Here is a 26,745-nt window from a genome sequence, read left to right on the forward strand (position 1 = left end):
TTTGCAAAATCCACAAACAGGAAGTGAATTTGTATTTTTGAATTACAGTTTCTTTTATCGTACAGCTGGACAAACTATTTTTACTTCTAACGTATTTAAACAAAAACTTTTGTGTCAGGTTCGTTAGTTCAATAATTTCTAAGCACCTGGCGATGAAAACAAACTTGAGCCCTGCGCCTTTCTTCCCCCTTTTTCGAAATCGATGGTTTATGTGATTAATGATTTTTATTTCTATAAACAAACCCTTTTTTACTTAGAAAAATAAAAATTGAAGTTAGCGTCGACGCTCAGCATTAAAATTACTTTTTAGGATTTTTGAAGATGAAAATATCACTAATTTTACTTCTTTCATTCACTTCGAGAGTGAAACAGAAACAGAAACAGAAAAACAAACAAAAAACTAAAGGATTAAATTTCGTTCAGGATTATATACGTAAAACAATATAATAACTGTCTTAATTTATCAAATTGCAACGAATTGATACCAAAAATGTAGATCAAATGAAAAACTGATCCAAATTTTTGTCGTCAATTTGATTCACTCTAGTACAAATTTTATACTGTTAAGAAAATCCATAAAGAAGTACATAAAGTGCATAAAAAAGTAAAATTGTGATAATACTAATAGTAAACATAGTGCTACATCAGTTAAAATATGTAAAACATAATTTCCAAACAATAAGAACGAATTCAAAGAGTTGTAAAAAGAAACATTTCGATACAACAGGTCAACACAACAACAAGTGAATTGACAAAAATATTTTTATCATTTAAATGAAAAAGGGAAGTGAAAGATAATTAATATTTAAGTGCTCAACTCCTCTGACACTCGTGTTAGACATGGTGTAATAATCGGTAGTCTTTTATAACTGGAAGTCGTGCGACGAATAATTATGGGGGAAGTAATGGTCGGTTGGTAAGTGTAATTGCGAACATGCACTTCCATAAGAACCATTATATGCGGGTATATGTGTATATACAGAGAGAGAGAGAGAGAGAGAATGTCTTGAAGAATAAAAGCAACAAAAGCTCAATGTCCCTTATACTATACATCTTACGTTCCATTGCAATAACGCACTCAAATGAAATATGCATTAGCCTCGCTTAAGAAATTAATTCATCGCTTACTCAAACTAATCAGACCTGTATATATGAAAAAATGCTCGTCATCACGCATTCATCTTTATTTCATAAAATTGTATCCTAAAACTTTATTCACTCCCAGAATGATAGAAAAGAATGGCGCAGTTTTTCTTATCAAATTGAGACAAAAAACGCATCAAAATTGTTGCATCGATGCAACAATTTTGATGTGTTTTTTCAAGGCACTTTAGCTTTTAGATTCTAAATAGTAAACGTAAATATCAAGAGTTTCTTATATTCGTAAATACTCAAGAGTTGAGTAAAAAAAAAAAAAAATTAAAATCACAATAAACAGAATACAAAGAATTAGTAATTTTACGCTTTTCACTTTTCAACACGCACTTTACTTAGAGTATGAATAAAAGTGAGAGCGAGAGTGGAAAAAAAAGAAAAAAAAATCATTAGAAACTTGTTGTTTACCGTTAAGGATGCAAAGCTAGTTACAGCATCGAGGTAAATTGTGCGAGTAAAAAGAGTTGAATGCTTATAGAGTGCGGAGAATAGCGGAAGGAACTGGATATATAAGGTGTTCATTACTCCGTTACAAAACGGGGTAAACAAGTCCGTGAGAAACCGAGTCACTGTATTATCAAGGACGTCTGGAAGCTTTTGCGCTTGACACTGTCCTGGAATTTACATTCCGTTGCAACAACTTTTATTCTCTATCTACATACATTTATACATTTTATACTCTTCAAAACATATATTCATTGAGTCGCGTAAAATTTCAATTTCAAATAAAAAACTACAATGAAAATGTTCCGCCAATAGTTTTCGTTCCACTAAAAAAAGAAGAAGAAAAAAAATCAAAAAACACACAAAACAATTGTAACGCTCGTTTTCACGCTCGCGCCACTTTTTTATTATAAAAAAAGTTCCTCAGAGAAAAAACGAACAAGAGTTTCAATTAATTTGTCTTCAATGCTCTAGGATTTACTTCTTCTTCGAAATAAAATTTGCCTTCAATACCAAAATTGGTACTAAATTAGTATTTTTAATTTTTTCTGTTGCAATTTATGAAAACATTTCGTTAATTTGAACCTTTAAAACTTCTGGAATATTAAATTTTCTTTTTTTGAAGTAACTTGGCCGAAGTGAATAATAATAATAAATTTTTCTACAACGCACTAGAGAAGTAGTTTCCTGTTGAAAATTTTATCGCTTGAAGAGAAGTGAAGCAAAGCGGGGGAGACAAATTTGAAGTTAAAGCGCTGCTTTGGACAGCTGAAAACACTTTATCACAAGCACGCACACAGACACGGACATTTGAAGTTGAAGTTAACACAAAGAATTCTCTATAACTAGAATTATAATATTTACCGAACATTCTGTAACTGTATACATACAAATCTAGATTTTCCAGCTAATTAACATATAAGAAAGCCACACAAAAACTAAGGAAAACTAAAAAAAAATAAAAAAAATAATAACCAAAATTAAAAAACTACTTGATATTTACTCACAATAAAAGAATCTATACCACAATTTTTCTAAGGATGTCAAATTGAGACAAAAAACGGATAATTGTTGCATCGCAACAATTATACGTTTTTTGTCTCAATTTGACATCCTTAGAAAAACTGTGATAATACCTTTTGACTATTTTTACCCAATTAAATTCTCGAGGAATCAGAATCTAACAGATTCTCAAAATCAGAAGCAAAAACAAAATTTGAAGGAAAGAGAAAAACTTCAAAAATAATAACAGTAAAACATAAGTTAGGTACCAAAAATCAGAACAAGTTTCAAACAAGCTACAAAAATTTTTTCTTCTATATATACAATACCGGATGAGCATTTCCGGTCCAGAAAAACGAGAACAGAAGCTCGAAATGGACCAACCGCAACGACAGATTCAATATCTGTTCCGAGGATGAGAATTTCTCGTTTAAGTATCCCTCGTAAAATGTGTGCATGAATGTGAGAGAAAGAGAGATGTGCGAAATTGGCGGAATGATTAAAAAGATTAGGAAAAGAAAAACAGAAACAAACTTGCGGTAAAGGAAGAAGAGGAGAGGATGATAAAAAACAAAGCAGCAAAAAAAAAAAAAATTTGAGGGAAATGAGTCACTAATGATCAGAGATGCAAATGCAGAGTGCATCCTCTTTTTGAACTCTTAAAGAATGTTGAAGAATTCACAACACATACAGTGGATTAACATTGATCCTCTCTCTTTTTTTCGGGGGGGATTTCTTCTTTTTCTCTCTTTCTCGATTTCGTTATAAGAAGAATCGCGGAAGGCGACCTGTTGCCAAGGGAGAAGTTTAAAGTAAACAATATTACGTCATCATCAGGGCCAGTCTAGACCTCCTCCCGCAGTTTCATCTTAGGGTGTGTGTATGATATGTATATGTGTATGATGAGAACGTGTGCCAAAAAGTTGTCCTCGAGAGAGGATATAAACTGAACTACCTCAAGTGATTGAACCTTATTAAATGGGTTCATTCAGAAATGTTACTTTTTTAGCCGAATTCAGAGGGAAAAATTTACAAAACAAAGAATCATACGTGATTAGAAATAATTTTATTTTAGGTATTTTTGTCAAGTAATTATTTTATTGCATTTATTTTAATTTATGTTTATAAAATAAATGTCCACCTTTATTTTAAGTAATAGAAATTATTTTCCTATAGAAGAAAAAATTTATTCTGACTGTACCGTAAAATTTACTATGAAGCTGACATCTACAAAGTTTTTGAAAACGAAAAAATTCCATCTTTAACAATTTTAAAAAGGGTAAATTTAGGTCCCTGAAGTTAACGTTGACGCTGAGTATCGAAAACAATTTTTTTTTCCACGAAATCGAAAGAAATTAAACAATAGTTTCAAAGGTAGGCTAAAAAGTGTTCTAATGGTTTTTTGATTCCCAAATTGAATGAAAAAAACGTGAAATTAGTGACATTTTTATCTCTAAAAATATTAATTAATAGTTTCGACGCTAACTTCAGATGATGCTGAAGTCCGCAACGTTTTTCAAAACGAATGGGACGCTTTTTTATTTTTGATTCTAAATCATATTATTTTTTAATAATTGCATCTTAAGAAACTATCAATTTCTTAAAAATTAACAAACATGAAAATTAGAGATAAATTGAACTTGAAAAAAATTTTTTTTTTGATTTTTCGTTCTTAAAAACGTTGCGGATTTCAGCTTCATAACTTCAGGGGCATGTAAATTTTTATGAAATTAATTGTTATTTATTTATACACGGAGAAAAATATAAAGTAACATTTTACTACTTTTATAGTAAAAAATTTCCGGTAAATCATTTCTGGTAATTTTTACTACTTTTGGAGTAAATTTTGCTACGTTCAAAGTAAATTTTACCAATTTTTACAAATAATGTACTTCGAACGTAGCAAAATTTACTCCAAAAGTAGTAAAAATTACCAGAAATACATACTTTATCGGAAATTTTTTACCATAAAAGAAGTATTCTTCCGTTTTCGTTGAATTCACTTTGTAAAATTTGAAAAAAAGAAAACAAAACAATAAATAAAATCACGTGATAAACAAATTATTCATTAAAAAATTCTTTAAAATGTAATTTAAAAAAAAAATAGAAGAAAAATTGTTTACACAAAGAAATGTTATTTAAAAAATATTTTTCGAAAAAAAATCACGGCAAATGAATACTAAAAAAAATATAAAAAAAGAAGAAAATAATTAAAGAAGAGTATAAACAAAGAGAAGCATAAATGAAGACGAAAAAAAATTAAAACGATGTCTGCGTACATAGAGTAAATAAAATAAATGTTTTACAGGAAGAGAAAAATTCGCTTTGTATGAATAGAAAACTTCAAGGATCATAAAACTTCATTCAAAAGAAACATTCTTCTTCGAAGCTACAGGTACAACACTCGATTTTTTTTCCCTACCTGTCAATCATGAAGTGAAATCGAAAAACAAGGAATTTGAAAAAATCTTTTTCTTTTTTTGTCGGCAAAATGCTTTTCTATTTTTGAAAGTAGTTTTCCCAAGAGGAGAAGAATTACAAAAAATTTCAGAATTATTTTAAGTGCCTTTTTTTTATTTATTTATTTACTTATCCATCGTGAAAAAATCTTAAAAAAAAACTAAAAATTTAATTTATTTAACTAGATTAACATTATTATTAATTAATTTTTTAATGTACTTTCCGATCAAATATAAAATATTTACAAGTTGTTTTTTTACAACATTTTTTTTATAAAAAAAAAATAAATTATAGATATTTTATTGAAAATCGTTTTAAAAAATTAAATAAATTAAATTAAATTACTTATTAAATCAAGGCTCTCCAAAAAAATGTGATTTGATTCAAGTAACTAATTACTTTTCTATTATCAAATAAATATTTAGTTGAATCAAATAATTTTTATTTATAAATCAAATAAATTGTATTTGTACCAACAATTTTAGTATTTGTTGTTTTATTTTTAGTATTTGAAGAAAATAATTGCTTTGTAACTATTTTAATTTATTTGAATAAAAATTATTTGATACAAACAAATATTTATAATAGATAGAAGTTAATGTTTATTTAATTCAAATCACACTTTTTTTTAGTGCAAACATTAAATTCATTAAATTAATATATAATTAATTTAAAAAGTAACTTAAAGTACCTAACTAATTTTTTAAATAAAGTTTAGTTTCTTCTTTTTTCATGTAGGGTTAAAAACAGGCTATTTTATTCCCTAGGGATTGAAAATTTCAATTTTTCTGGATTACAGGAAAGAAAATAGTCCATTTTATTAATTATATTAATTAATTAATAATTAATTTAAAAAACAAGTTAAAGTAACTTTAATTTTTGAAATAAAATTTACTTTATTTTTTTCGTGTAGGGGTAAAGCAGACTGTTTTGCTCCCTAGGGATTGAAAATTTTCAATTTTTTAAGATTACTGGGAAGAAAACAGGATATTTTACTCCCTAGATGTTAAAAATTTCAATTTACTCATAGATTTCAGAAAAGAAAAACTTTATTCGTTCCGCAAGAAGTAAAATTTCCAATACTTGAAATCAAGACTGGATTTATATTCTTAATAAATTCTGTCCAAAATTGTTCGTTGGAATTTTTATAAGAATTAATAAACGACTCCAAAAAAAAAAAAAATTTCTCAGTAAAATTTCGAGATGAAAAAAAATATTTTTTAAGGGCATCGACATTGTAACGACTGTTACTTTGATTCTAATATTCATATCAGAAAACAAAATGATACGTTGGTCTCTAAAAGAAAAAAAAGAGAGAGAGGAAAAGAGAGAGAGGGGGGAGGGAGGGAACAACCAAGTGCCAAATTGCGTCTTTCTCTCTGGGACGCGTTGAGTCTCTCTGGACCGCGAATAATAATCACAGACGCTCTGTCTCTCTCTCTCTCTTCATCTCGTTCTCATCTCATTTGGCAGTGGGTGATCGGCCTTTCTCTCGCGGATCTCTCTCTGGATCCCTGCATAGCAACAAGGACCGTTCTCTCACGGGAAGCAGCCGGCGCACGAGGCACCAAAGTCGCGCGCCGCGCCGTCAAACTCAGAGAGAAAGAGAGAGAGAAGTAACAACACACAGAGAGAGAGAATGAAGAAAAAAAAATAAAAAAAAAACGAGAGCCAAAGCATGAAAGAATGACGTGGTGAGTATGGAGCGGATCTCTCTGTGGGTGATACTGGGAAATAGAGAGGAAAAAAACAAAGAGAGAATGAGAGAGAGAGAGAGAAGGGAAAATAACGTGTGGTGTATGTAGATTTACATTTGCAGAGACAATAATTATGTTAAGGATATGGATGGCACGCAAATATGCTAAAAACGTCAAATAAACTTGAGCGTTAGAAAACTTAATGAATTATCAAACAAACAAAAATTCCGCAATATTGTATGTATGCTTTAAAAAATGCGCTTAGTACAAATTTAAATATTGTTTCTTTTTAATAATCATTTTTTCATAAACTAAATAAAATTTTTAAAAAATAAAACTTTTCTGCTTTTCAATTATAGTTAATTTTACTAATAAATTAATAAAAATCACTATTTAAATTAATAAAAAAAAAAATTAATAAATAAATACTCTAAATTTAAATTATAGTAAAAATGTTTCAGGGTTGCCATGCTTTTTTCAAATTCCCTGACTTTTACAGGTTTTCCAGCTTAAAAATCGAAATTTTTTCAGGTTTTTAATACGAAAATTCTTTGAAAACATCAATAATTTCATTTTTAAATAAATAATTAATCATTATTTTTTTATAGAAATTAAGATATTCAAAAATTTGAAATTCAATAAATAAAATTTTTCACATAAATTCAATTATTTTCATAAATAATAAAATTTTTCATAGGATTTCAATTATTTTTAATACAATTTTAAATAAATTCCTCAAAAAATTTAATTATTTTCAAAATTTTTTTGCAAGAATTCAATTACATTTCACAAATAATTAAATCATTAAATTAAAATAATTTCAAAATCATTAGGATTATTTATTTCTAGAATTTTCAACTAAAATTCTTCTTTAGGTCAATTTTTTTAAAAATAATTTTTGAAAAAGTTCTCTGAAAATTTCCAAATTCTTTTGTTTACAATTCAATTTTTATGAAATTTCGATTATTCTGACATTCCTCAATTAAATGTATTAGAAATTAAAAACTTTAAATAATTTTAAAAAAATTCCATTAAACATTTTGAAAAAAATTAATTCTACAGAATTCTTAATTAAAAGTTTAAAAAATTCAAATTTTCAAAAGATTTTAAACTGAAACCTTTTAAAAATTCAATTATTTCAAAAAATCCACGCTGTAATGCTTTCAATATTCAATTATAATCTAAAATTTTAACTGAAATTCATTTTTAAATCAAAATTTCTTAAAAAATTCTACGAGAATTCAATTATTTAAGTACAAAAAAAAATTTTATTAAATAATTAAATGTTTCTTAAAATTTAATTTTCATACAGAATTTTAACAACAAAATTTTTAAATAATTCAATTCTCTTGACAAATTTTAATAAAATTTTTAAGAATTTTTGTAAATTTTCTAACATAATTGGATTTTTGAGAAAAATTTTAATATTTTTGGAAATAATTTAATTCTTGAGACGAATTTTATTAAAATTTCTTTTTAAATAATTGAATTCTTTTATGAAATTTTATTGAAATAGTAGACATTGAAAATAATTGAATTTTGACAAATTTTTGAAATGAATTAAATTTCTACGAAGAATTTTATGAAAATTATTTTGAAAAAAATTTTATTCTTACAAAGAATTTCATTATTTATAAAAATAATTCAATTTTTTTGAAGAATTTGAATTAAAAATGTATTAAAAATTCAAATAGAAATTTTTAACTATTTTTGTACTTATTTATTTACTAATAAAATTAATTTTTTTTTACTAATTGTTGTATTTTTATAATTTATTATAATATTTTTAAATATTCAATCACTATTTTTTTGTTTTTGTCCTACTTTTATTCAATAATGATAAAACGATCATTTTTAGAAAATAATTAAAGATTAAATTAGAGAATCACGATAAGTATTTTTATTCATCAGAAAGCAATACTGGAGATTGAATAATAATTTTACCATTATTTTCAATTCATAATTTTGCATGAATGAATTGATAAAAAAACTATATGCGCGAGTTAACATTTAATTCAAGTGTTTATTAACCAATTTAGATAAAAGCTATATGTACATTGTGATTTCGATTATCGTAATTTTGCATTTAATTCATTCATCCAAGAAAGCAGTGATTCATTTATAATTAAACGCAGATTTATGAAGATCAAATTTTTGTATTTTATTTACGTTCTTTTTTGTTCATTTCCTCCCTAGGGTGAAAAATGACTCTTTTAGATCCTAGGGTCAAAAAAAGACCATTTAACTCCCTATGTCAACTGTCCCTTTTATTTTCTATTTTCAATTCGGAAAAACTTTACTCGTTATTAAAAAAAAGGTCTTAACAAACAATCTAAATTTTTAAAGTAAATAAAAATGTTTACTACTTTAAATTAGTGATGACTGAATTTTTGCTTTTGAAATAGTAAATTTTGCTAATAAATACTAGTTTCTACTAATTTATTAGTAAAATTTACTAATTTGAAAGCAAAAAGTCTGTTACTAATAATTCATAGCAGTAAACATTTTTAATAATTCAAATTTAGAGAATAAAATTTAAAAAACAAAGTTTTATAGTAAATTAACATTCCCTAGAGTCAAAAAAAGCCACTTTTGACCCTTGGGGTAAAAAACAAGTTTATTACGTGAAAAAAGACTATAATTCCCCCAACTAGAGAGTTAAAAATATTGCTTTAGTCACTAGTGGGAAAAACTATTCGAAATAAAGATTTTTAATCAAAAAAGGAAGAAGAAACGAAAATAAGGAGAAAAACTACACGAAATACATAGATTTTTAATTAAAACAGAAGAAAAAAAAACGAAAACAAGGAGAAAAACTACACGAAATACAGATTTTTAATAAAAATTACAAAAATACTTCCACCATAATTAAACAATTAGTTCTTCCGCAAAGAATTTTCTTCAATGACAAACTCAGGAATAAGGAAGAGAAATAAAAGGAGATAATTTCTGAACGACGAAACCTACTCAATTGGAAATAAGATTCCATAATATATTTATATGATGCACAAAGATGATAGGTTTGGATCATATCTCTCTCTTTCTCTCTTGTTATAGGTATATAAAAAATAAACTCATGTGGACAGTTGTGAGTGTGTGACGTCACAGAGGAATCACTCGGTCAGCAACAGAATTCGATGTATATAATATATACACAGTAAAGAAGCACGCGTGTATCCCATTTTTTTTCTTCTTCTTCTTCTTCTACTTTACGCTTCAATACTGAAATTCTTCTTTTTTACCTGATTTGCTTTCTAAACACTACGACTTTTTAGCATTATTTCCTCTGCTTTAAAATTTAATCTCTCTAATTTATAATATCTATTTGACTTTCGACTCACAAATATATAGCTGTTTTCTCAGAAGAAATGAAAACTTTAGTCTTTTTCTTTTGGGGAGGGCGGCAGAATAGGGACATTTAACAATTATCACATATCAATCGATTAATTTTGATAATTTTTTTTATTGACCCTTTTTGATTCTCTATTAAGTGATTTTCCATCGGGAGTTCATGATAAATCACTTAATAAGTCTCTTCTTCATAATAATGAATTTTATTTCAATTTTTTTTTTTATTTGATAGAAATATAATTTTTTTAGTGCATTGATTATATTTGTTATTCGAAGAAAATTTATTTGCTACAAAAAAGTTTATTTATTAGAAAAAAATTTTACTTACAAATAAGTTTCTGCATTTTATTCTCAATAATTTTAGCGGTCTTAATTTTCAATATAATTTAATTTATTTTTTAGTCAAATATATAAATATTTTTTATTTAATAAACTTTATATGTTGCAAATAAATTTTTTTTTTATGGAAATAACTTTTTTCAGTACAAATAAATTTTATTTGATCAAAATACATTTTTTTGAGTACAATAATTTGTATTTATTATTTAAAAATAATTTTTTTCAGTATTTTAATTGCATCCCCTTATAAAATTATTGACTAATTAGATAATATTACGAAAAATATTTAAATTGCATTATTATAAGGAATATAGCAATAATTTTATCTACACAAAAGTAATTGACGAAAGTATTCTAATCGAGTGGAGAAATTTCTTTCACACGAATACGTTCAAAAATTTCAGGGACATTTAAATAGCAAAGATGAACGTGTGTTCCCACGAAGTATGTAAATATAAGCATATGTCTTTATATACTTATTAAATTACCAACAAAATTTAATTTGAAATTTGCAATTTGATAAACAAAAATCGTAAATAAATAAAAATTAAATAAAATAAAAATTAATAAATAAAATTCATAAATAAACTCTCTAAATTTGAATTAGTAAAAATGTTTACTGATTTGAATCGATGATAGACTTTTTGCATTTGAATTAGTAAATTTTACTTTTAAATTAGTAAAAATTATTATTTATTGTTAATGTTAAATAACAAATTAACAAAAATAACAAAAAAATTAACAAATTAATTAATTAATTAATTTAAATTTATTAAATAAAATAAATAGTCAAATTTGTTTTACTATTAATAAATTTGATTAATAAATTAGTAAAAATTACTATTTATTTAAATAATAAAAAACGAATAGTAAATTTAAAATTTACTAATTTAAAAGCAGTCATCAGTCACTAAAATTCAAATTAGGCAACAGTTTTACTAATTTAAATTTAGAAACTTCATTTATTAATTTATTATTTTATTAATAAATATATATTTATATTAGTAAAATTTACTAATTTAAAAGCAAAAACTCAGTCAGTAATTCAAGTTAGTCAATATTTTTGGTAATTCAAATTTAGAGAGAAGTTATCGAGAATAAAATTCGAAAGTCAAATCCACTCGTAAATAAATAAGATAAAAAATTAATAAATAAAATGATCGAGATTTAAATTCAGAAATCAGTTCAAGTCGATAAGTAAATAAATAAAATGAAAAATTAATAAAAAAAATTCCAGAATAAAATTCAGTACCAATAAAATCGCCATTTGTCAAAATAAAAAACGTTATTTAAAAAGCAAAAAGTGTCAATAAAAAAAAAAAAAAAATTCAACTGTAATGTATTTAGAAAGTACAGCTGCTCATGAAGTTTATCACATTGAGCAAGGGCGGTTTCACTTCGTTTTTTCATATATATATTATATAGTATGTAGGTATGTGTATATAATATTCTCTCTGGCTTTCGCTCGCTTGCATATTGGGTTACTATCGTTATATTGGACGCCACGGTCGAACTTTCAAAAGCGAACCCAAGGGGATATAGGGGCAGCTGTTGCACATTCCTTCGTCCCTATCTCGCCCTTACCATTCCCAGTGTCGCCTTTTTTTCTCCTCATTGCTACACACATTATATCGCAGGGGAGAAAAAAAAATTTCAATGCACACAGACACTGTCATCAGTCTAATCGAAATACAAATTAATAAGCCTTCTCTAATAAAACTTATGTATCTCGATAATAATTTCAAAAATTATCTCTCTCTCCTCAATTCAATTAAGAATAACGATAATGCTTGAAAGTCAAAGCGAAAAGTATAATTCAAAAATTAACCCTTTTTTAAATCCCAACTGTTTCTTTTATTTTAAAAATCTTTACAGGACTCGGATCGACTTTAACGAACAAAAAAAGTCGCTTTAGTCGATAAAAAATAGAAAAAAAGTAAAAAAAGTCGATTATTTAATTTAGTGTTGTCATAAATATTTTCTAAAATTTTTAACTAAACTTCATTTCTAAATCAATTATCTATATTACTTTTTAATATTTTTCCGAAAGTTCTTCAAGAATTCAATTATTTAAATACAAAAATTCAATTTTTTATAATAATTGAAACCGTTCATTTTTCTTTTTAAAGATATTAAGGTAGAATATAATTAAAAAAATTGTAATAAATAAATTCGTAAAATTAACTTTTTAAAAATATTTCTAAATAATTTTTGAAAGACGCAATAATTGAACTTTGCAAAGAGTTTTATTAAAATTATAGATGCGAATTAGAATTTTAATACAATTCCAGAAAAAATTGAATTTTGCAAAGAGTTTTATTAAAATTCCTGAAAATTGGATTTAGACAAAAATTTTATTAAAATTCATAAAAATAATTAAATTTTGCAACGAATTTTAATAAAATTCCTAAAAATTGAATTTAGACAAAAATGTTATTAAAATTTCTGAAAATAATTGAATTTTCCAAAGAATTTTATTAAAATTCATGAAAATGATTGAATTTTTCAAAAAATTTTTTAAAAATTCCTGAAAATTGAATTTAAACAAAAATTTATATTAAAATTTTACTGTTAAATTTTTTTTTCTCAAAATAATTGAATTTTGCAATAAATTTTTTTAAAATTCATGAAAATAATTAAATTTTGCAACGAATTTTAATAAAATTCCTAAAAATTGAATTTAGACAAAAATTTTATTAAAATTCCTGAAAATAATTGAATTTTGCAATAAATTTTATTAAAATTCATGAAAATAATTGAATTTTGCAACGAATTTTAATAAAATTCCTAAAAATTGAATTTAGACAGAAATTTTATTAAAATTTCTGAAAATAATTGAACTTTGCAAAGAATTTTATTAAAATTCATGAAAATAATTGAATTTTTCAATAAATTTTTTAAAAATTCCTGAAAATTGAATTTAGACAAATATTTTATTAAAATTTCTGAAAATAATTGAATTTTGGAATAAATTTTTTAAAAATTCCTAAAAAATGGAATTTAGACATAAATTTTATTAAAATTCATGATAATAATTGTATTTTGCAACAAATTTTAATAAAATTCCCTAAAATAATTAAATTTTGCAAAAAAAATTTATTAAGCAAATAAATAATTGAGTTTTTAAAAAATATTTTAAAAAATAATCAAATTTTTGATGAATTTTATAAATAATTTCTCAAAAACTCTAAAATAGTAAATTTAAAAAAATTTTAAATTACTTTGTCAGAGAATTACTTTTTTCAAAATAATTTTAATATATTTTCATTTTTTATCGAATTTACACTTGAAGATTATTCATTAAAATTTTTAAAAATTCAATTATTTCCAAAATTTTCAATAAAAAAGAAAAAATTTATTTTTTAAGTAAATAAATTGAGACAAAAAACGAATCAAAAGTGTTGCGAAGCAACAATTTTGATTCGTTTTTTGTCTCAATTTAATATTCTCAGAACTGTGATAATCAAGAACTCAAAAAGGAAAAATTGGTAAAAGTATTATAATTTGCTTGAAAAAAATATATTTCTCATTAAAAAATCATTGATTTGTAAACTTTGTAAACTTTACGCACGTGTCTCTCAGAAATTTTATTTTAATATATAAAAAATTATATCTTTCGGTTTATCAATAAAAACATTTTTTTTCTCAATAATCTCATCCGTAATTAGCCTATCATTTTCAAAATTCGTTAAGATCAATTTGAAATTTCTTCTACTTAGTTTTTATTTTTTTCGCACGATTATTAATTAGTTCTTTTCTCGGAATTTTCGATCCGCAATAATATCAAAGAGGTTAAAGGTTGTTCGCACCATTTTTTTTTCAACTAAGATAGAAAAAGATTTCTCCCAAAATTTAAAATACAACGAAGGTGCTCTAAATATCTTATCAAAATGTATTCTCTTTTATCAATTTCTTTATCGATTCCCTGAGAAAAATAAGAGAAACAAACACCGTGAGAGCTATTCCGAAAGGTTGTCTATCAAAAAAATACCTATAAACACCACCCTAAACAAATATTTGTAAATTTGAATAGACAATCAAGATTGGAAATCGTCTTATTTTTAACTCTGAAAATATTAGATAAAAAGAAAGAAAGAAAATTTATTATTGAAAGAAAAGTTATTATTGAAAGGAAATTTTCAATAATATTGATATGAGGGTAAAAGAGAATTGATATATATGGATGAGTGCGGGAAAAAAAAGAGACAGGTGAGATTAAAAAGGAAATGATGCAATGTCATAAGCCGGAAACAATATGATGTCGGGTGGACAAACGGAAGAAAGAAACAAAAACACGTGTCCTTCCCTAATTATTATTAGTCACGGTGGCAAACACGTGCCACAGATAACGATAAAAAAGAGAGAACCAAGAGAGCGGGAAACTGATGAGTCTTAATCTCTCTCGAGTTAAGAATATATCACAAAAGATTGCGAATTTTAAGCAGAGAGGGTAAGCCAAATTTAATGAAGCTGCTATATCTGGATTATTATAATTAGTCTTTGCTTTCCTTCAGATATTAAAAAGGACGAAAACAAATTTTTCAAAGGTCCCTGCGAAGCTTTAGTCCCTGTACAAAAATTAATGTAATTAAATCATCCAAATTTAGAGATTATTAAAAATAAATTACATCAAAAATAAAGATTATTAAAAAACATTGTAGAAAAAAATTAATAAAAAGATCCAGAAACACTAAAGAATTGAAATTTTCGCTTTTATTCTACGTGTGTGCTGGCATAATTCTAGGAATGGAGTTTTAAATGTCCCTATGTCAATGGACCCTACTGTTGCTTTGTTCTCCCTTAAGGCTACCCTTTTCTCTCCAACCTTTATATTCTGCTCCCAATCCTGTATATTCGAGGGCAACGATTTTTGTTATTCTCTTTTCATGAAGGTTAGAATCACAGACTCGTTTTTATTTCTTCTCTTCTTCTTTATTTCAAGGCAAATAGTTTTTCAAAAGTAAAATTCAAAAAATACTAGTTATGACGAAGAGACACGTTATAAAAACCAGAAGTTAAAAAAAGAAAAGAAAGTCGAGAGAGAAAATGAGGAATTCTGGTCGAAGGACTATTTCTTTAGTCCTTCCTGTTTAGGGCTGCCGACATCTTCATATTCCCAAGAACTCAAGTCACCATATTATACAATCTATATACATCGGTCAGATACACAGAAAACTCGAGAGAGAGAAAAAAACTGGGGCGCATGATTATTCCCCAAATGTCAATTTTGCGAAATGTCATTTTTGCGAACTGCACTTTTGCGAAATGTCATTTTTCCGAAATGTCATTTTTGCGAAATGTCATTTTTGCGAAAAGTCATTTTTACGAAAAGTCACTTTTACGAATTGTCATTTTTGCGAAAAGCCATTCTTGCGAAATGTCATTTTTGCGAAAAGCCGTTTTTGCGAAATGTCATTTTTACGAAAAGTCATATCAGCAAAAAGTCAATTTTGCGAAATGTCATTTTTACGAATTGTCATTTTTGCGAAAAGTCATTTTTACGAAAAGTCATTTTTGCGAAAAGCAAATTTTGCGAAATGTCATTTTTACGAATTGTCATTTTTGCGAAATGTCACTTTTACGAATCGCCATTTTTACGAATTGTCACTTTTGCGAATCGACATTCTTACGAAATGTCATTTTTACGAATTGTAATTTTTGCGAAATATCATTTTTGCGAAAAGTCATTTTTGCGAAATGTCATTTTTACGAAAAGTTATTTATGCGAAAAGTCATTTTTGCGAAATGGCATTTTTACGAATTGTCATTGTTGCGAAAAGCCGTTTTTGCGAAATGTCATTTTTGCGAAAAGCCATTTTTACGAAAAGTCATTTTAGCGAAAAGTCAATTTTGCGAAATGTCATTTTTACGAATTGTCATTTTTGCGAAAAGTCATTTTTACGAAATGTCATTTTTGCGAAAAGTCAATTTTGCGAAATGTCATTTTTACGAATTGTCACTTTTGCGAAATGTCATTTTTGCGAAAAATACAATAGTAAACTAGTAGTATATATAGATTCACTATTGTATTTTTCGCAAAAATGACAATTCGTAAAAATGACATTTGGCAAAATTGACTTTTCGCAAAAATGACATTTCGTAAAAATGACTTTTCGCAAAAATGACAATTCGTAAAAATGACATTTCGCAAAAATGACATTTCGCAAAAATAGCTTTTCGTAAAAATGACATTTCGCAAAAATGACATTTCGCAAAAACGGCTTTTCGCAACAATGACAATTCGTAAAAATGCCATTTCGCAAAAATGACTTGTCGCAAAAATAACTTTTCGTAAAAATGACATTTCGCAAAAATTACTTTTCGCAAAAATGATATTTCGAAAAAATTACAATTCGTAAAAATGACATTTCGTAAAAATGTCGATTCGCAAAAGTGACAATTCGTAAAAATGGCGATTCGCAAAAGTGACATTTCGCAAAAATGACAATTCGTAAAAATGACATTTCGCAAAATTTGCTTTTCGCTGATATGACTTTTCGTAAAAATGACATTTCGCAAAAATGACATTTCGCAAAAACGGCTTTTCGCAAAAATGACATTTCGCAAGAATGGCTTTTCGCAAAAATGACAATTCGTAAAAATGACTTTTCGTAAAAATGACTTTTCGCAAAAATGACATTTCGCAAGAATGGCTTTTCGCAAAAATGACAATTCGTAAAAATGACTTTTCGTAAAAATGACTTTTCGCAAAAATGACATTTCGCAAAAATGACATTTCGGAAAAATGACTTTTCGCAAAAGTGCAGTTCGCAAAAATGACATTTCGCAAAAATGACATTTGGGGAATAATCATGCGCCCCAAAAAACTTCAACACCTGCCCTCACGATTATAATCTAAAATTATCTCTCTTAGCATAATGCAATATCCATAGGGGTACATCTTTCACTAATGATGAGAATTTCTTGTTTAGTTCGTTTTAGTCACTTTGTAGTCGAACCGAACCCATTGGTTTTGTTTTCCATTTTACTAAAAAGTGACTTGATCTCATTAAATAAATTTCATGTTCCTGAAAAACTCCAAATGATAGTTGTCGACGTTAACGTCACCAACAATCATTTGCAGTTTTTAGAGTTGTCACTAATTCTTTTATTTACTTCGTAAGTTAAAAATAAGTTCAGTGCACTTTTTAAACCAGAAATCTACGAAACTGAAAATTGATTTTCGATTTCGCGAAAATAATTCTTTTCCCTGGTTTCGATGTAGCGAAAGGTTCGAATTTCAATCGATTTAGATTCAAACGGAAAAAAGTTTACTTGATTCTCCGACATAAAATTACGAGTGGGAACGGTTAATATCTCCCGCAAATAAGGAAATAAAAACGAGCTTTAATGATAATTTCGAAAACATTCATTAGATAGATCAATGAAAGCAAAAGCGAGCAAAACTGCGGTCAAAGTACAAACAACTAAAAACAAAAATAAAATGCCAATTTCTCATATATATATACATTACGGAATTCCTGTTATCTTGGTGACGATAATTTTTTCGCACTATTATCACTATCGGACTTCTCTCACGTATTCTTTGATGGCAAAAGTTTGTACTTCATGTCACGTTATATACACACATAAAGAGGAAGCGTGACAAAGTAAAAGAGTCAGAGCTAAATAAATACATAGTATAATATGTGATGATGATGATGATAATAATGAAAAAGGACAAAAAGCGGAGCAGAGAAAGAGATAAAAAAAAGGGAAAATGTGTAGCCAGGTGTATGGCAGCAGTGGACTCCCCAATAAACACCACGTGGAAGGTTCTAGGTGGGACAGTTTAGGACACGTTATGGGAATTACAATATGAATCAACAGTGACAATACACCTTGGGTCCGAGAATTCTCTAAAATATCGTTTCTTCATTCATGTGGAAAAATCTCGGGAAGCTTTTAATATAGACCACTCGCGTCTATATGGAAAAAAAGAAGAGAAATCTCATCACGAAATTTAGAAAATATTCTGTTTATTCTTTTATTAACTTCAAAAGTGTAAATAACATTAGGGTTTTAATCCTAAAACATCAATTACGATTTCGATATTATCAGAATTTTCATAAGGATACTGACTCTTTTCAAGAAATGAAAAAATCAAACCATTTTCAAGGTTTTTAAATTTTTAATAGTTCTCCGAATAGTTTTAGCAGTCTAGTTGAAGTGAAACTACCAAATTCTTGATGTATTCTTCACTAGAAACCCTGTAGAATATTTTTCCTGAGGGTAGACGCCAACTCCAGGGACCTGAAGAATAATTGTAAAGTCCCCGAAGCGTCTTCCCAAAACCGAAAAAATCAAACCATCTTCTCAAAGATTCTAGATTAAAAAAAATTTAACTCCACAAAGGAAGAAAAGAAGTAAAATTAGTGACATTTCTATCTCTGAAAAGTTTTCGGGAGTTTTTTTCGACACTACTTTCAGGTACTTTTCTTAAACAGAAGGAAACATAATAACTTCACTATCAACTCTTGAATCTAACATTAGAAAACGTTGCTAAATATTCCTTGCGTTAAATTCTCCCCCTAGGGTAACCAGGCAAAACCTCCACCTTAAAAAAAGGAAAAGAAACAGTTCACAAATGTTCGTTGCACCCGTTGACGAAGGCGGAAGATCATCAACACACACACGCCATTTCCGTTCAAGAAAAATATTCCGTTGCACGACCTCTCTCCCTTTCCTTTGGATTCCTCCATTCGGATGATTAAGGCAAGCACAGGTGAGGAAAAGGAAGTAAATATACATAGGGGTATCTCAACAATGCCATAAATGAAATAAAAATTAACCCGAACAAAAGAAGTGCACCCCTTTTCCTGATAATAATTATACGACGTTTACTAAGGAAGACAGTTGAAGACACATATACACACTGCAAGTAGACGAGTAGCAACAATGCCTTGGACAAATATTAAAAACCTCTCTACTGATAAGTAAAGTAAATTAGAAAACCTCGTTTCCTACCATATTGGGGGCTTTTTGGTAACTTGAACAAATCTTTAACAATGTGTTCGAAAGTCGAAAAAAAGGATTATCAGGTGTATATTTGTGATATAACTGGTTTTCTTCGACACTTTTAGAGGCTTCACACGCACAAAATACATAATTTGTGGCAAATAATGAGAATTCGAAACCCCGAAGAGAAGCCTTTTCCAGTGTAATCCTAACGATGAATGTTTAGGATCCTTTTTTACAATCTTTACCGTGGGAAAACAGATTTTATAATGTGTGCTTTTTCATTCAATTATACAGTTAACAAGAGTTGTCTAAGTGCTTTTTGTTTTGACTTCTTTTCTGCAGGGAAATTGCGAATAAGGAAACTTCTATAACCATCGAAGCCAACTTCAAGAAGCTACTTACTACTAATTACAGAAATTACTTGTTTAATAAATAATTGTTTAAATTATTCATTAAATTTGGATTTGAATGAAACATTTCGAGTGTATCAGACCAAAAATAAAAAAAATTAGATCAGTACATTTTATCGCCTAATTATTGCATTAGGGAAAGTAATATCCAGCAATAATCGGCTTATTATCAGGATAATTCGTTTAACGATAACAAAATAGTCACGATAAACCCATATTAAACCCAGACCTCATAAAACTAAATGTCCCATTTGAAATTAAATGCGAAAGCGTGAGTCTTTTTAGTGTGCGCACGTTGATCCAGTATAAATATATTTTAAAGGACTTTTACTTCTCTCTGTATAAAAGATTAACATCGAAATATATAATTTCTCCTATAATATTATTTTACAATTCGAGTTTCGTTAAGTGTTATATGTTCAGATATTTATAAGTGTCGAATGTCTCAATAAATTCCTTTAATTTGGCTATTTTCGACTTTTATCTTTATTCGGAATTCATGCGCCTTTAAAGCATAAACACTTGTTTCGTATATTTAATTTTTGAATCTAAAAAAGCAAAATTCACTAACAAAAAAAAAATGGTTTTTAATTAAATCGTTTAAGTTTCTAATTATTAATTATCACCGGAGGTTAAAACCTAAACGATTTAATTACAAACAGCTTTTTGTTAGCGAATGAAAGGAATAAAGTATAACTTTAATTATTTTTACAAAGTAAATAATTCAAGCCTGCGGAATTTCTGCGCATTTCTGACAAAATTTTGATTTACAAGTTTTGAACGTTCAAATGAAACGAAATGTTTTCATTTTTTGTAAAAGTTATTAAAACTCACAAGGAGGGAAAAATTTTAACTATTAAATAATAAGTAAAGAGCAATTCTCATTTAATAATTTCGATGTCTTAATTTGTAAAGCCGGTGTCCCTTGAAAGAATGAGACGACAAAAAAAAAAAGTTCTATTTACATTAACGGATTGAAACGTAATACGTACTTGCAATACGTTGGGAGATCTATTATTTCAGTGTAAGTGTGACATGATAAGAGAATGCGACTCCCAAGAAGAGAGTAATCAACCTTCTTGGATGTCATTATTGTGAATGGATCAAATATGACTCCGATAAGACGCCAGGCAAACTTTCATGGAGCATAATTACAAACATTCAGCTACATTGTTATAATTCCTCGACAGGACATTGTACCAAAGACACACATATATATGCACGGTTTAATGTACTCTCTTGAGAAAAATTTCTCATTTAAAAGTCGCCTGATAAAAATTAAGAACAAGACTCTTGTATTCTGAAAAATTTAATTTATTGTTATCATGTTCTGAATTTTTGTACGAATCGACAATTTTTTTTTATTTAATTTTGATAGATTCTCACTGCAGGCCTCGGGTCGACTTTAACTGGGACAAAATAAGTCGCTTTAGTCCTCCAAAATTCAATTATTCAAAAATTCGTTAATTTATGTTAAATAAATGCTTAAGTGTAAAAAAAATAAATTGCAAATCAAATAGATATTTGAATTTATTTTTTTACAAGGATTAAAATTTTATAAATTTTCGTTTCAAATCTTTTGAAATTCAATTATTTTCTAAAATTAAAACTGCAATTCTTTCAAAATTCAATTATTTTCTAGATTTTTTGAGAGAACTTATATTCTTCATTATAATAATTTTCCAACAGTTTTTAGAGAATTAAAATTATTTTTTTATTTTAACACAAAAATTCAATTTTTAATTGAAACTCTACAAAAATTTGATTTATTTTAAATATTTACTGAAAATTCTTATTTGAAAATTCATTTTAAAAAATATTTTTATAATTTTTAATTATTTGGAAATTTTTCAATTTTTACAATTAGTTCAATTCATGCAACTGAACCAAATAATTGGAATTTAGTAAATTTTTTTGGAAATAATTAAATTTTTAAAAGCATTTTTGAAAAATATTTTAAAATAATCAACTTTAGAGAATTTCAATTCAAAATCTATGAAAATAAGTGATTTTTTCAAAATTAAAAAAAAATTATGTTTTTTGAAGAAATTAAAATTTTTCAAAATAACGATAAAAAAATACTGACAATTAGCTTTTTTAAAATTATTCGAATGTAATTTTTTAGAAATAAATTGAATTTCTTAGGAGAATTTTAATAAAAAAAATTGGTAAAATGATTGATTCCTCAAAAATTTAATTTTTAGTAAGTCTAAAACATAACATTTTTTAAAATAATATTTTTGAAGATAAACTTGAATTCTTGGATTACACAGATTCAATTATTTTCGTAAATAATAAAATTTTTTTTAGGAATTCAATTATTTTCATAAATAATAAAACTCATAGTAGAATTTCAATTATTTTTAATTCAATAATTTTAATCAAATTCCTCGAAAAAATGTAATTTTTCTTAAAAATTATATTAAAATTTGTCGGAAGAATTTAATGATTTAAAAATTTATTGATAAAATTCTTTATAAGAATTCAATTTTGAGAAACATTCAATTATTCAATAAATTATTTATTTTTGTATTTTATTGATTGTAAAATAAAGAAATAAATAATTGAATTCTCGTAGAATTATTTAGTAAATATTGATTAAAAATGGATTTCACTTAATATTTTACATAATAATTGAACATTAAAGACATTACAGCGTAAATTTTTAGAAATAGTAATTGAATTTTGAAAAGGTTTCAAAATAAAATCTTTGAAAATCCGAATTTTTCATACTTTTAACTAACAATTCTGGAGAATTAATTTTTTTCAAAAAGTGTAACTGAATTTTTAAAAAAAATTATTTCATGCTTTTATTTTCTAATATATAATTTTAATTGAAGAATTTTCGAATAATGGAAATTTCGTGTAAATGAATTGTAAACAAATGGATTTGAAAATTATTAAAAATAATTGATTTAAAGATAAATTTTACTTAAAAATTCTAAAAAATAATAATTGAATTGATGAAAATAATTTTAAAGAAGTTACAGTAATAATATTCTTTTTTAATATAAAATAATGATTTTATTACTCAGTCATGTTTAATTATTATAAAATATGAAAAAATCGAGCACTCCGAGTCGAAGACTCGGAGTGATCTATTTCTTCATATTTTGTAATAATATTCCTAAAATTTATTGAATTTTAAAAGGTTTAAATTTGAAATTTTTGAAAATCTTAATTTCTATGGAAAAATAATAATGATTAAATATTTATTTAAAAAAGCAGTTACTATTATTTTTGAAATAATTTTACAATTAGAAAAATTCGTAAATAAATGTAATAGAAAATTTTATCTGGAAATCAGGGAAAAATAAAATTAAATATTTGTGGCACTTTTTCGAAAATAAAATAATAAAAGTCGCCTTTTTTTGAAAATTGTTGGAAAAAGTCCAAAAAGTCATAATATCCGAGACCAGTCACTATTACAAAAGGGAAAACAATTAATTGTTTAATTATTAATTAAAAGAATAATAAAAAATTTGAAAATAATAAAAATCTTACCTTGACAAAAGAATGGAACTTGACTTTACTGGGCGAAACTGGTGGACTGGTAGGTGTCAATGTTTTGTGACCATTTTTAATAAGATTTTGAACCTCAAGAAGATAGCCCTTCCTCGTGAATCGACTCCTTGGACTCGTCGTAATATCCATTTCCAATTTTCCTTTTCGAAATTTAAGATTCTCCTTAACATCCTGCTTGAGTTTAATGTGTATCAGTCTTCTCACATTTGCCTTTGAATCACTTGCACAAATTCTTTGCCACGCTTTTGAAACCATACTCACTGAACACAAATCCTGTGGACTTAATAATGCTAAAATATTGGATATAACTCGCCAATGATTACTTTTCTCGCCCAATAATACGAGCATATCAACATTTGGTACACCAGTTTGATCTCTCGTCGCTCGACTTCTTCTGAAGGATGCTGAGAGTCCTTTTTGACTGAAATCAAGTCTCTTTGGCTTGATTTCCGGTACCGTTGTCAAATCATTAATTACTAATCTACTGAGTCTTCGTCTATCAACGGATGTTAATACGGGACTACTTTTTCTTATCGAACGATAAGACGATTTCAATGTTGACGTGTGCGGTGTACTTTGATGCATTAATGCCTTCATTTCCACATCTTCATCGGGTTCTGATGCTTGAAATGATGAACTTGGAATAGCCGGCGATGGTGGTGATGCTAAAAGTTTTGAATCATCCGCTGGATTTATTGGTACAGTTGCCCTCCATGAGCGGAGATTTCGATTTCGGAGTTCCATTCCGAATTCCTGATACTCGGGCAGCATGCTGTGACTTGCCGTCTCATTGAATAATTTCGGATTAAATTTGTTTGGCAGTGAACTGCGAATACGTTTTTCATTTTCTTCGCAGCACGTATTTTCCAAGAGGGTCGAAAATTTTGAGCGCAGCCTCGTAATTCTCTCCGATTGCAGGGGATCATTTCGAAAGCGACTTCGTTTTATTGACGTATTCGAAATACGAACACGACTTGCCGTACTCGGCGATTGACATCCAGGTTGTGGGGTTAATGTTAAATATCCACTGTCATAACTTCCAAAAGAACTACGAGAACTCTGATTACTAACATTCACCTTTCCCACCGGGCTGTCAATGACTTCCAAACACTTATCCATTTTTGGCGAAACACAAAAATAAATTTCACAATTTAAAAAAAAAAAAGAAGTCGAACGACAATTTTAATCACACGAAAACATTCTTCGACTTGAAATACAAAGTCGTTGAGACGACACTTCTCCTTCCATTTGTTTACCTTTTAAAGCACGAACACGCTTCGTTGACGGACGTATTATAATGCTTGTTGATTAATCCCACGAATTATCCAATGCACATTGGTTAAAATCTTGAATATCTGAGAGAGACAGATGTTAGCGTCCGTGTGTAGTCTTTGTTTGCAGAAAATAAGGTTAGAAAGCAACCCCTCTTTTTGGAAGAGTCCAATAAAATTACTTTTCTCTTTTTTTTCTCTCACACAAAAACTATTTTACGACACAATAGAACACTTAATAAATTAAAATTCACAACACGATGTAAACACTTTAAACTTACTGGAAACGTTACTTTAAACACTAAACTGGCACTGAATTAAAAACGTAAATGTCACTTTGTTGAAGGGTGCAAAACGCGCCACAGCACGCAGCACGCGGGTCCTTCTTCTTTCTGTGTGTGTTCCAGTGGTGGGAACTCGAGAAAACTTTCAAAACTTTATTCACAGCCCCACCGCCAAATAAATTTCTACCAATCGCAGCTCTGGCTAAATCCCGCCTGTCATAGGCGAGCTATACGATTGGACTGAAAAGTGCAGTTACGATCCTTCCGCACTCTGGTGGTGAGTTTTGTTAACTAAAAATAAAGCGTCTGTTCTGTTGCTGGGGAAACCTGTAGTTCATCGTAATTGCGCTGTAGTTTGTAGTTTTTTAAGTTCTGCGCAGAAATTCCTTGGTATTTTTCAAGGTTGTCCTAAATACCGACACTTTTCCTTTTTTTCTAATGATCTAATGATCTATATTTGAAATTTGAAATAAAATACACGAGAAAAATATAAATTGTTTTCAATTAAAATAACGGAAAATTTAATTTTCTAAATAATTATTTAGTAGTATTTAGTATTTCTCGATTTCGAATATTAATTTTCTGGATTTAAACTTTATTAAACTATAAAATTCCCTGCGCCTTTAGATAGGCAACCAAACTCGTCTGGATGTATGTAGAATACTTCTTGGGGAAAATCAATTAATTATCATCATTTTTTTACCAAACTTGATAAATATTTTATCGAGAACTACAATTATAGTTTTCTATTCGTAAATACAATTTGTTACAGAATTATTAATTGTATAATAGACATTATTTTCAAAAGTTTGTTTCTATCGTTTTAAACGTTTTAAATAATGGCGCGAAATCGTTACACAAACCCCTGACCAATCAGATCAAAGAAGCATGCAATGTGTTTTGTTTTGGCAAAAGTATACACACGTCTCTTTAAAACGTTGTTAATTTTTAATGATTCTAAGTTATTAACATAAAAAATGGAAGCTTCGACTAGTAAGACGGAATCTACTCCAAAGCAGACAATGGTTTACGTTTGCGGCGGTAAGTTTTTCATTGTACTTTCCACTAAATGTAGAAAAACAATTTTCCTAACCTCACTTTTCTTTGGTAAACGGATAAACTAAGTAGTTTTTTCTTTTGTTATTAAAGTAGTTTGTTAATCCATTCGACAATGGAACAAACATTTCTTTGAATTATTATTCAAAGAGTAGTAATTACTGTCTGAAAAATATAATTATGAAATTATAATTGAAATTAAATTACAGAATGTCATCGTGATAATGAAATCAGGCCTCGAGATGCTATTCGATGCAGAGAATGCGGCTATCGTATAATGTACAAGAAACGTTCAAAAAGATGTATCCTTTTTAATTAAAATAACAATTTAATTTAAAATAGCATTGCTTGGCAATGAAAGTAAAATAGAAGGTAATATTAAATTATAATTTGCAAGATAATTTTTCTTAACTCTTTATTCTAGTTGTTGTATTTGATGCTCGCTGACGAATGTACTTTAAGATTTCTACGGTAAGGATTTAAGTGACTACGAATACTAAATAATATGTAAATCTTCGCCCTACTATATAAATATTTTCAAATATATTATTATTTTAACTAAATCTGCATTTAATTAAAATTTAATAATATACACTTACGGTTGAATTGTCCAATTTCCCATATTTGTTTTTTCACGTTACGACTGTCTTTTAAACAGTATATTTAAAATCAAAATTTAGTTTAATTTTTTTAATATAATTGAATTTTTTAAAAGAATTTTGGGAAATATTAAAAAATAATCAAATTTTTGGAAAATTTTAATTATAAAGTCTAAAGAAAAATAGATTTT

At 27.1% G+C, this 26,745-nt stretch overlaps 2 protein-coding genes across 2 annotated transcripts in view; one reads left to right on the forward strand and one right to left on the reverse strand.

The window, feature by feature from the left end:
• Nucleotides 1-25,091, reverse strand: part of LOC122507704 (F-box only protein 43-like) — a 57,132-nt gene extending 32,041 nt beyond the window's left edge. Inside the window, exon 1 of the mRNA XM_043620561.1 lies at nucleotides 23,324-25,091. Coding sequence (XP_043476496.1) covers nucleotides 23,324-24,463 — 1,140 coding nt within the window. The 5' untranslated portion in view covers nucleotides 24,464-25,091. The remainder of the gene's footprint in view (nucleotides 1-23,323) is intronic.
• Nucleotides 25,092-25,789: 698 nt separating this feature from the next.
• Nucleotides 25,790-26,518, forward strand: LOC122507758 (DNA-directed RNA polymerases I, II, and III subunit RPABC4). The gene is made up of 3 exons (XM_043620636.1): nucleotides 25,790-25,940; nucleotides 26,165-26,257; nucleotides 26,380-26,518. The coding sequence occupies exons 1-3, from the start codon at nucleotides 25,877-25,879 to the stop codon at nucleotides 26,400-26,402; spliced, it is 180 nt and encodes a 59-aa protein (XP_043476571.1). The 5' UTR covers nucleotides 25,790-25,876; the 3' UTR covers nucleotides 26,403-26,518.
• The last annotated feature ends 227 nt before the right edge of the window (nucleotides 26,519-26,745 follow it).

The sequence above is a fragment of the Leptopilina heterotoma genome, unplaced genomic scaffold, assembly GCF_015476425.1.
Source record: "Leptopilina heterotoma isolate Lh14 unplaced genomic scaffold, ASM1547642v1 Lhet_51, whole genome shotgun sequence".
Classification (NCBI taxonomy): domain Eukaryota; kingdom Metazoa; phylum Arthropoda; class Insecta; order Hymenoptera; family Figitidae; genus Leptopilina; species Leptopilina heterotoma.